At 35.0% G+C, this 12,399-nt stretch overlaps 1 protein-coding gene across 3 annotated transcripts in view; it reads left to right on the top strand.

Moving 5' to 3' along the window:
* The window catches only part of SPOPL (speckle type BTB/POZ protein like), a 65,716-nt gene extending 54,356 nt beyond the window's left edge, over positions 1–11,360 (top strand). For 2 of the 3 annotated variants that reach the window (XM_032145720.2, XM_032145722.2), the window contains 3 exons: positions 2,926–3,068; positions 3,158–3,211; positions 7,102–8,553. In XM_032145720.2, the coding sequence (XP_032001611.1) occupies positions 2,926–3,068; positions 3,158–3,211; positions 7,102–7,246 (342 nt within the window). In that variant the 3' untranslated portion in view covers positions 7,247–8,553. Of the gene's footprint in view, positions 1–2,925; positions 3,069–3,157; positions 3,212–7,101; positions 8,554–9,075 lie in introns of those variants that run through there. The other variant, XR_009211932.1, reaches the window with a different exon arrangement.
* Positions 11,361–12,399: the final 1,039 nt, after the last annotated feature.

Below are 12,399 nucleotides of genomic sequence, written 5' to 3'. Positions count from 1 at the left end.
TGTGTGATGCTGAGGTTTGGGGTATGATTGACCCCATCACCCAGGTAATGATCATAGTACCCAATAATAGGTAAGTTTTCAGCCCTTGCCCCCCTCTCTCTCTACCCGCTCAAGGAGTCCTCAGTGTCTGTTGTTCCCATCTTTATGTCCATGGCATTACACAATATACCTTTGTAACAAACCTGCACATGTATCTCCCTGATTCTAAAATAAAAGTTGAAAAAAAGAAAATTACAAAATATGCTAAAAGAAACTCAGGAAGACTTAAATAAGTACATAAATCTTGTCCATGGACTGAAAGTCTCAATATTGTTAAAATGTCAGTTGTCTTTAAAATTGATAGTAGAGTCAGCGTGTTCCTCTCAAGATCATATCAGTCTTTTTTCTTTTTTTTTTTTTTTTCAGAAGTTGACAAGCCGATTTAAAATTTTATGTGTAATAACTTTGGGGAAAAAAAGAATAAAGTAGAGGACTAACACTACTTGATATCATGACTTACTATAAAGCTTTAGAAATTAAGACAGTGTTGTATTGGTGTTAAGATGGACAAATAATGGAACAGAATAAAGAATATGAATATTCAAATAGACCATCACATTATGAATATTTAATTTTTGACAAAAGTGCAAAGACAGTTTAGTAGAAAAAGGATAATCTTTAAACAAGTGGTGCAGGAGCAGTTGAATACCTACATGTGCACCTCAAACCATATATAAAAAGTAAGGCAGGCCTCGCATGGTGGCTCACGCCTGTAATCCCAATACTTTGGGAGGCCACAGTGAACGGATCACTTGAGGTCAGGAGTTCAAGACCAGCCTGGCCAACATGGCAAAACCCTGTCTCTACTAAAAATACAAAAATGAGCTGGGTGTGGTGGTGTGTGCCTGTAATCCCAGTTTCTTGGGAGGCTGAAGCAGGAGAATCGCTTGAACCCAGGAGACAGAGGTTGCAGTGAGCCAAGATCGTGTCACTGCACTCCAGCCTGGGCAAAAGAGCAAGATTCCATCTCAAAAAAAAAAAGTAATGCAAAATGGATCATAAACCTAAAAATCTAAAACTTCTAAAAGAAAACATAGGAGAAAGTCTTTGTGATGTTAGGTTAGGCAGAGATTTCTTAGCTGTGACACCAAAAAATCTGTAAAAGAAAAAAATGATAAAATAGACTTCAATAAAATTTCAACTTCTTTTCTTCAAAAGACAGTATAAAAAGATGAGCTACAAACTGGGAGAAAATATTTGCACAGTGGACATCTAATGAGGAACTTTTATTCAGAATATATCTGACTTTTGTATTCAGGCTATATAAAGAATTCTCAAAACTCAGTTATAAGAAAACAATGTCATTTCTAAAAGTAGACAAAACGTTTGCGTGAACATTTTCTGAAATAATATCTGAAATACATTAAAAGATATTCTAGTCAAGCATGGTGGCTCACACCTGTAATCCCAACACTTTAGGAGGCCTAGGCTGGAGGATCACTTGAGCCCAGGGGTTTGAAACCAGCCTATGCAACATGGTAAGTCCCCATCTCTACAAAAAAAATTTTTTTAATTAGCCTCGTGTGGTGCCATGTGCCTGTAATCCCAGCTACTCAGGAGGCTGAGATGGGAGGATTCCTTTAGCCCAGGAGATCGAGGCTGTAATGAGCCCTAATTGTGCCACTGCACTCCAGCCTGGGCAACACAGCAAGACCCTGTCTCAAAAATGAAAGATACTCAGCATCATTAGGTCATTAGGGAAATGTAAATTCAAGCCATCATGAGATATTCCTGCACATCATTATAATGACTAGAAGTACAAAGACCATACTAAGTGTTGTCAAGGATGTGGAAGAATAGGATTCTCATGTTAACGACATGGAAAAATTAGGGCTCTCATATGCTGCTGATGGAAATGTAAAATGGTACAACCACTTTGGAAAAGTGTTTGACAGTTTCTCAGAAAGTTAAACATAAACTTACACTGTGATCCAGCGAGTCCGATTTTAGGTTTTTACCTAAGCAGAAAGAAAGCATGTGCCCATACAGACACTTGTATATGACTAATAGCTTCATTTGTAACAGCCAAGAACTGATAACAACCCAAATATTCATCAGCAATTGAATGTGTAAAACATATTGTTGTATATCTATGTATGATGGAATAAAAAGGATTGAATTATTGATAGGCAATAACATTCATGATTCTCAAAATAATTATACTGAATGAAGGAGTCAGACAAAAACAAATATGTAATATGTGATTTCATTTATAGAAAACTCCAGAAAATGCAGACTAATCTATAGTGATAGAAAGCATATCAGAGGTATCACCTAGGGTGGAGCAAGAGGGAAAGATTACAAAGAGGTAGGGGAAACTTTGAGGGACGATTGATGTATTTACTATAGAGTTAATGATGGTTTTATGGCTGTATAAACTTACCAGAGTGTGAACCTTATGTGTACTTTATTGTGTGTCAATTATACCTTAATAAAGCTGCTCAACATGTTATATAACATACACTAATACCTGCAAGAATGTTTAGTGGTTATAAGTATGATTTATTTAACGTTATAATGAATTCATCCTTCAATACTGAGTGGTGGCAACATGCAGTATACTTGGTAGTACACATTAGTGTTTGAAGTAATAGAGAAGAGAAGTATATTTATAAGAATATTGAGTAATAAGGTAGCTTTTTAGAATAAATCCTACTTTAAAAATACACTTATGCAAATTGCAGTTTCCTAAAGAAAATTAGTCTTTCTTCTCCGTGCATTCATTTATATTTACTTCATATTAGGTTAAAACAGTAACTTAAAGAATTTTAAAATAATTGCAAATAATAATCTACTTTAACTTTATTTTCCAAATTGCAAATGTATCATGTATTCAGGAACTTAGTTGGAGTAAATGTTTAATGGTTGTGTTTTCATTTTGGATAGTATGCACTGGAACGACTGAAGGTCATGTGCGAAGAAGCTTTGTGTAGTAACCTCTCAGTAGAGAATGTTGCGGATACTCTTGTCCTTGCAGATTTGCACAGTGCAGAACAGTTGAAAGCACAAGCCATAGACTTTATTAATAGGTAAGCTATGCTTGTATTTCAGTGGGCATGACACCTTCAATATTTTTTCACCGGACTTTTTTTTAAGTATGTTTAAATCTTCAATGCAGGTGCAGTGTACTTCGACAACTTGGGTGTAAAGATGGGAAAAACTGGAACAGCAAGTAAGACGACATCAGTTTCTGACTTAAAGTTGCTCTGCATAGGTGAAATTAAGTGTTTGCATAGCCTTTTGTTCATCTACAATAAGTATGAATCCAAATGTTATATGAAGCAAACTGCCAGTTATTAAAAACAAACAAAGACTACTTAGTGGATTCCTGAGGCTATGCTCCCTTGTAGGTCAGCTTCTAATGCAACCTCGGATGGATGCTGTAATATCTTAAGTGCATAATGCCATGTAGTATATAGCAGAGTCCAGGTATTGCTAGAGATCCAGTCCATGCCCCTTCAGAAAGCATTCCAAAAAGTGTGGGAAATAATTCATTTACTCCTATGAGGAATGTTACCCTCCAGATTTGCTGAGAAAGCCTTTATGTTTGAAGGCTGACTCACTGCTTCTTAGGTTAGCCAGGTACCTTGAGTAATATGCTATATTAGGCTAGCTTCCTAATAGTCCAAAAATGGTACCGATTTGACATTCCCTTTTCCCTAGTGAACCTATAAGGGGTTGGATAGTTGCTGTATCTTTCTAAGACTGGATCTTGTGAATATGAACATACTATTCTACTTTTTTCCCTTCTCTTTTCATGACTTTTATATTCTTTGTAATTATTTGAAATCAAAATGGGGAAAGAGTCAATAGGTTGAAGTGTTTGCATCTGCTTTTGATTAGTTTTGCCTATAAACCCTTAAATTTCATTTCCTCAAATTGTCAAAAGTTGATATAAGAAAGTGGGAATTTTTTTTTTTTTTTTTTAAGACAGAGTCTCGCACTGTCGCCCAGGCTGGAGTGCAGTGGCGTGATCTCGGCTCACTGCAAGCTCCGCTTCCTGGGTTCACGCTATTCTCCTGCCTCAGCCTCCCAAGTAGCTGGAGCTACAGGAGCCCGCCACCATGCCCCACTCACTTTTTTGTATTTTTAGTAGAGACAGTGTTTCACCGTGTTAGCCAGGATGGTCTCGATCTCCTGACCTCATGATCTGCCTGTCTTGGCCTCCCAAAGTGCTGAGATTACAGAGGTGAGCCACCATGCCCGGCCAAAAGTTTTTAAAGAATGAAATGAATTAGTTTGTTGACTTAATTGTTTCCCATTGCTTTAATCTGTTTTGATATATGTTGTTTAACTGAGTTCATCTTATTAGTTTGTAGATTCTGTTTTCTGAAAGTAAAAAGTAGTGACTACTTTAAAATTATTGGTTGTCTTGTATAATATGTTGATCAGTGTATGCTAATATGATATCATCATGGTGTTTGATCCTAGAGAAAAATTGTTTGAGTTTAAAGTATACTATATTAGCATCAAATGGCAATTTATGATCCTTTGTACTTAGCCATTTTCAAGCTCTAGTTTTACTCTAAGGAAATACTTTACGTTTTATAACTTTTTCAGTGTCAAAAAAAAATAGCTTGTTTTGTACCCCCTTGGAGAAGCTGTATTCGTATTCATCAATAGATACTTATTAATAAATGAAAAAGGTATAATTGGTATCTATGTGATTCTAAACAACTAATTGAAATTTTGAACACAATGACATACTGGTATTAGGCTGATGCAAAAGTAATTGCAGATTTTGGCATTACTTTTAATGGCAGAAACCACAATTACTTTTGCACCAACCTAATTTGATGTTTGCCAACTTAAAAAATTGTTTTGTTGGTATCAGCTACTATTTAGTTCTGCGAACATTACTCTAGCATCTTCTGTGTTTCAAGTACAATGCTAGGGTGCTGCATATAAAAAAAAATTCAAGGGAAAATTATTGGTTTGGGGAAAGTTATCTAATAGAGAGAGGTATATAAATATATCATTTCATTATAATATGGTAAGTAATACAATAGAAGAGAATATGTACAAGCACTTGACTAACCCTGGAAATTTAGAAATGGCTTCCTGGATATAGCTGAGTCTTAAAATACAAATAGGAGTTAGCAGAAGTAAGAAGGAAGTAGCAAGCATTGCAGAGAGAAGGGACAGCATGAACCAAAGTATAGAAGCGTAAAATAGTAGTTGATCATTCATTTGACAGATACTTATCCTTTATTATCCAGTAAATTCCCAAGTCATGGTGCACAGTATAGAGAATACAGTGGTGAGCATGACATATATTTTCCCTCCCTTCATGGAGTTTATGGTCTAGCAGCAGATTAAATAGGTAATTGCAACAAAGCGTGATGATAGAGAATATGTAGCATACCCATAGGAGCATATAGCAGAGACTTAACCTAATCTAGGAATCAGAGCACAAAACTAAATACCAGAAATATTGTAGAGGTTACCTTGGTGAAGAAGAGGGAAGAGAGGAAGAAAAGTACACCCCAGAAAAAGGAAATGAGATGCGCAAAGTTTTAACAATGAGAAAGAGCAGTATTGTGTGTGTGTGTGTGTGTGTGTGTGTGTGTGTGTGTGTGTGTGTGGTGGGCAGGGAGGTAGGTAATGAGCAGAAGCTGGAGAAAGCAGGCAGAGGTCAGACCCTGAAAGGCCATGCAAAATAACATTAGAATTTTTAGGTATTCAGAGTAGTGGGTGTCCAGTGAAGGGTTTTCACCCAGAGTGAGACATGATTAGTTTTGCATTTTTAACAATCTCTGCATGCAGGGTGGAGAACGAACTGTGGGGAGGTTACGGTGGCGACAGTAGTTGAGAAACAAGGTTGAATACAGGTAGACCAGTTGGAAAGTTACTGGAGTAGTTCAGGCAAGAGATGAACGGTGGAAATTAGACTTGATTGGTGACAGTGGGGCTAGAGAGAAAAGAAAGTAAGAAATATTTTGAAGGGAGAATCTAATATTTGGATATTATTTGGATGGTAGATGGCATAAAGTAGAGAAATGAGGCAAGGAAGGGTAACTAGATTTGTTGCTTGAGCATTTATTTACTGTTATTGTTTGGTGAGAGCATAGTGTACATAGGGTACAATAAGCAGTTCAATATCAGAGTGTAAAATGCCAGATCATGGAAGTAGGGGGTAGAGTAAGAAACCAAACATAATATGATGCTGTATTTCTCTTTCTAAAGAACTTGGATATGGGCAGTGGGGAACAATGAAGAGGGCCTCATATAGTCATGTTTGTGTTATCAAGGTAATATTATGGAAGCTCAGTTTAAGGGGAGCAGGAGACTAGAAGACCACTTAGGAGTCTGTTGTCGTAATCCAAACGTGAGATGATGGGGGCCTTAAACTGGGATTCAGGACATCTTTGAAGCCTTTCAAACCTTAAAATAAGGTTTTGATGACTGGAGAGGAGAGTCTAGGGTGACTGCCAGATTTCTAGCTTGCATCACTGGATGATGGTGGAAGCTTTAGGTGACTGGAAAGGTAGGAGGAAGAATTTGGGGTTGGGGAGAGGAATGATGAGCTCTTATCTGACAATCCTGGATTTATGGGTCTTGAGGCACAAAAAACCAAGTGGTTGCAAATGAACCTTGTGTGGAGCCCTAGAATTTAGCAAATCGGTAGATAACATCATTGAATTTCATAGTTAAAATTGTGAAGAGCGGATGAGATAGAATGAATAATGCATGTTAAGGGAGTAGAGTAGAGTTCAATATTTGTAACTCAAGAGAAAATCTGCCTTGTAAGAGGCATGTAAAAGAAGAGAAAGGGGCTCTTGAAAGAGCTGGTACAGAAATGGTAATGATGAGAGTTGAACTATGAAGACCCGTGTCACGTACTTTAAGGGAGCAGAACTTCCAGAAAAATTTAATAGTTTCAGTTGCCACAGAAAATACCAGTAAGATAAAGATGGTATTTTAATAAAAGCAAATGATTTGAATACATAGGTAAAAAGTGTTCAAATATTTTGAAATTTGCAAGTTTTTAAAAAATTGACAGTGCAACAGTGCATTTTGAAAAGTATTCTTTAGTAAATATCTTTTAATTCTATTTTTCAGCCAAGCAACCGACATAATGGAAACATCGGGGTGGAAGTCCATGATTCAGTCTCACCCTCATTTAGTAGCAGAAGCTTTTCGAGCACTAGCATCTGCACAGTGTCCACAGTTTGGCATTCCACGCAAACGGCTAAAACAGTCCTGAAATCTTCCATGAACAGTTGAAAAATGGAATTGACTTTCACTCCTCCAGGTCCAGAAGGATTCTAATACACAAACCATAAGCAAGAGTTGTTTCTGTTATTTTGTCCACAGAACAGAAGCTGAAAAAGCATATTGCTTGCATTTCAGGTGGATAATTTATGGTTTATTCTTCAGCTTTAAATTAGACTGATTAATTCACTTCAAGGCCTTAAATTATCTTCAATGACTTCTCTTGTTCATATAATACTTTAATTTTTTTTTATTGTGCCTTGTCATTTTGACCAAGGCTATGCAGGATTGCACTAGCTCCATAATGCAGTAATATTGATAACTGAAGATACTAAGTTTCAAAAGGATCTTCCATTATTTTGCAAAAAGAAAAATGAATTTTATGGGGTTTGTCCTATGCTATCTCAAAGTTTAAGTTCTCTTTAAAAGCACTTGTATTGGAGATTACCAGTAATGTCTCCAGTCTAAGTTCTATAAATATGGGAGAACCCTCTTACCTTCAAGGTAAGTTATGGCAATACACTGCTTCAATTCTAATTTATTTTTCATTTCAGGGGGCACATATGCAATGAGTTGGCCCAGATTTTTAGTGACATTTGTGATGTTTGTCTTGTATGTTAACTGTTCAACAAACTGTGGGTTTATTCTAAGTTTACAATGATTGAGAACTGATTGAGGTTAAGATTTCATGAAGAAAGCATGTATTGTGTGGAAGTAATTTTTTTTTAATTTATACTGACCTACATTTATATGAAGAATTCTGTACATGTTAAAAGTAAGGATGACCAAATCCAAATTTAATGAGTGGGCCAATTAAGAAAGATATATATGCACTTTTACTGTGTAACTTTTGTATGCTGAATGGTACATATATTTTTTTGCTTTTGAGGGAATTAATAAGGTATAATTAATTGTGTCTTAACTTTTCAAAGAAATTTTTAGATGGAAGCAACTGGGATGTTTATGATAATAGATGAGAAAGACATCCTTGATGGTAGTTAAATTGGTTTGGATTACAGATATTCATTATTGAATTGACTCCTATTTTCTCACACTTTGGAAAAGACACCTGAACAATAAGTGAATCCTGGATAGTCTACTCTCCTTCAAACAATGAACCGATACTTGCCTTTGGGAGATGCATACAAAAGGAGAGAACTCTTAGACTATGTCAGGTCACACTAGGAACCTCCCCCCCACTCCCCATTTTTCTTCATTGTGTTTCAGTTACTGTACTAACATTGTGGATGATACTGAAATTCTGCATAATGTGAACAGGATAAACTATTTATAAACTGCTTTTCATGGGCCAGTTCTTTATTATAAATGAATTTTAGCTTTAAATGCATATACACGTTCAGTGTTTGATAGTTGTGTTCTTAAGGGAGGTTTGTTCTGGTGCATTGTCCTGGAGAAGCAGAAGCAGTCAGTGTTGGGGTACCACATCTGACTTACTGTAGTGGTAACAATGTGCTTCTTAAGGGCAAGATTTATATTTGACCACAAGGGAAAAAGTATGTCACTGGAAAAAAACGCATATACCTATGTTTGCAAACATAACTATTCAGATTAAAATTTGTATAATTTGTTTGTTTAATGTTTGAATTCAGGACAAAAGAAAAAATGAAGCTTGAGGTGTTTTCAAATAGACCTTATTTTTGCTATCTCTTTGTTAGGTGTTAACTGAAGCAATTTTAATATATCCAGATTCATTTGGATTCATATTTACATTGAAAAAACTCAACTAAGCATTTGTTATCCACAACAACCTAGAGTTTAAAAAGATCGTATTTTCACCTGTCTTCATTACTTTCTATGTAGTTTCATTCTTTGTCGTGGTAACTTAAATTTGAAATTGGAAGAATCTCTTGGGATAGAAGAAAGATTCTTACCTGGTGATGGACTTCATCCTTCATCCTGTGCAAAGGTATTATGGGAAGTAAAAATTCACTTCCTTAAATCCATCATAAGATTGAGCCTCAAGTTTGCAATATACAATTTTAAAAATACACGTACACACATACATATGTATACATTTCCAGTTTAAGATTTTGCGAGGGTCTTATAAGAAAACAAAAATTCCCTCAGGCTATAGAATTATGTTGTCATATATCAGAAAAGTACTGATGTATCCATTTATATCCAATGCACACCACCCCGGCACATGTGATTTAATTCACCGCTTGAATCTATATTTCTAACCACAATGACTTCAGTAAAAATACCATGTAATGAACATTTCAGCTTCTTATTTACTCGAGAGTTTATTGCAAATCTTAAGGATTTTATTATAAAGATTTTTTTCTTTAGTTTGGTAGCACATTTTGTACCAAAAATGTCAAACACTGTGCTGTAAGGATATCCATGTTTGTAGAAATGTCCACTTTTCAGATAATATAATGCCTACCATTATACTAACAGAATCATATGGTAGTTGATTTATTTTTTTATTTATTATGTATATTTTTGGTATTGTGGGTTCTTGAGGCAATGATAAAAACACTTAATGTATTCTGACATGAGTGCTCTAATAGCCTCCTCCCCCTCATTTTTAAACTGCATACATTACTTTCAAAATAGGTATAGGTATTCTGTCCAGCCTTTTGAGCTATTAGCCTGTTAGCCTGTTTCCCTTTGTCACCTAATCAAGGCTTTTTCTGAGAAAGTAATGAATGGTTTAAGATGTTGCATACTATAAAAATAATCATTGGGTAACTGTTGTTTAGACCAACACTTAGAAATACTATATTTGTGCCTTTTCATTTTTTAATTTTAATGTGTGTTGATATTTGGAGCACAAATAATGAAGGTGCCATAATATGGCTTGCCAATGTTACCTCCTTGAATAGTCATGTGTCATTGTCTTGAATTGGTAATTGGAGAACCTTGCATGAAATATGTGATCGTGTGTGTGTGTTTGTGTGTGTGCGCGCGTGTGTGTGTCTGTGTGTGTGTACATACCTGTATTTGCTTGGGGCTTGTGTGTGGTATGTTAAAAAGAGTGAATTTCTGGAAATAGAAATCAGTTAAATGTTGAAAGTTCAGGTTAGCAGAAATATTTCATTTAAATTGCTTTACTTTGGAGGACAATTGATTAACAGAGGAAATGATAATTTTCAAAAATGTGATCAATTTACTGCATGATGAAATGTGAAAACAGTGCCTTTTTAGGACATCAATTATAATAAAATTGTTTTAAAATATTAAAGATCTCAAAAAGTTGTCATTAACATTGTTCATTTATTTTTAAACTGGATCTAAATAAGAGCTTAGATGACCAAAATTACAGTTAATAATATACCCATTTAAATTTTGTTCATAAGTTTAAAATCTTAATCAGAATTCTTTATAAAATGTGGGTCATAGATATGACCCAGTGTTACTAAAATAGAACAGGGATTGTGAAAATCCAGCTCAACATACTTAAGTATACTTGGCTTAGAGCCAAGTATACTTGAAGAGGTGAATTATTCTGACTTGGACATGCATGCTTTTTCATGGATAAAATAAAAATATTCAATGTATTCTTACAAAAGAAGGTGGGTGGGTGAGTGGGTTTGTTTTAGTGTTCTCAGATTATAAAGACAGCACTTTCCGCACACAAAGTGTATTTTACAAACCTTTTTTATACAAATTAATGAGCTCTACTTTAAGTGTTCATGGAATGATGTAAATTTTAGGTCCAGTTGAACAAATATTGAGTGCCTACCATATGTAAGACTTAACTCCTTACTAGGAATGAAATCACACAGTGTCTTCTGTTTGCAGTATGTGAACTTTATGTTTGAAAAGAAATTCTTATATTTAAATTTTTCTGTTGTCAGAGTTTATCATTGTATACTGTAACGCAGTAAATTTTGCATTCAGTTTTAAAAAATGAAGATGTAACTTACGTGAGTCTCATTTTTGAAAATGAAATTCTGCAAAAATTATTTAAAAATTAGTTCCTGGGGAAATTGATTTTCAAGATTCAAATGTATAAAAACTTATATTGAACTTTTCAGCATCATTTTTAATTAGCTGATGTTAATGATAAGATACATAAAACTTGTATCTTGTTGCTGAAAATATTTTTTGCATTTCAACACATTGAGTTAAAATAAAGTTGTTACTACTTATTCAAGATTAATTGGCTTATCTTGTGTTTATTTGAAAAATACATACTCTTTTTTTCAGGTTGGTATGATGCTTTGCAAAAGAGCCATGTATTTGATATGATAAATCATGCATAGTAATTGTCTTTTCTACATAGGGAAGCTCTTATTTTTTGAAACCAATTGAAGATATTCTTAACTGTGAAATATTAATATGCATTTACTTTAATATGTATGAACCATCAATACTGGATGACTTATTCTAGTGCTACGTACCATTAATGTAACACTTAGACATCACCTTTTCCCTGTCATTCCTATCCTGTCTTAATTTCAGTTATCCCAGACAATTTAATCATTTGATGCTGTCAAAAAGCAAATTGGGGCAGGATATTCCTGAACCAGTGTAATAACAGTAACACAATTAGTGCTTTAAAATTATGGCCAATGTGGTAGTAGAGAGGCACAGTGAAAAACCTTCCATGTACCTCAAACACACATACATGCACTGAATTTTCCCTAATAGAATAAAAGAGGGTTGAAAAATTTAGAACATCATCTATGCAAGTATAGTAAAGTAGGATAAGTGGTTAATAATATTCTAAATATTACTAATGGAAGAATCAATATTGTGAAAATGGCCATACTGCCCAAGGTAATTTATAGATTCAATGCCATCCCCATCAAGCTACCAATGACTTTCTTCACAGAATTGGAAAAAACTACTTTAAAGTTCATATGGAACCAAAAAAGAGCCCACATCACCAAGTCAATCCTAAGCCAAAAGAACAAAGCTGGAGGCATCATGCTACCTGACTTCAAACTATACTACAAGGCTACAGTAACCAAAACAGCATGGTACTAGTACCACAACAGAGACATAGATCAATGGAACAGAACAGAGCCCTCAGAAATAATGCTGCATATCTACAACTATCTGATCTTTGACAAACCTGACAAAAACAAGCAATGGGGAAAGGATTCCCTATTTAATAAATGGTGCTGGGAAAACTGGCTAGCCATATGTAGAAAGCTGAAACTGGATCCCTTC

This window comes from Hylobates moloch, unplaced genomic scaffold, assembly GCF_009828535.3.
Source record: "Hylobates moloch isolate HMO894 unplaced genomic scaffold, HMol_V3 SCAFFOLD_24, whole genome shotgun sequence".
Taxonomy (NCBI): Eukaryota; Metazoa; Chordata; class Mammalia; order Primates; family Hylobatidae; genus Hylobates; species Hylobates moloch.
This window is presented reverse-complemented; position numbering and strand designations above follow the sequence as displayed.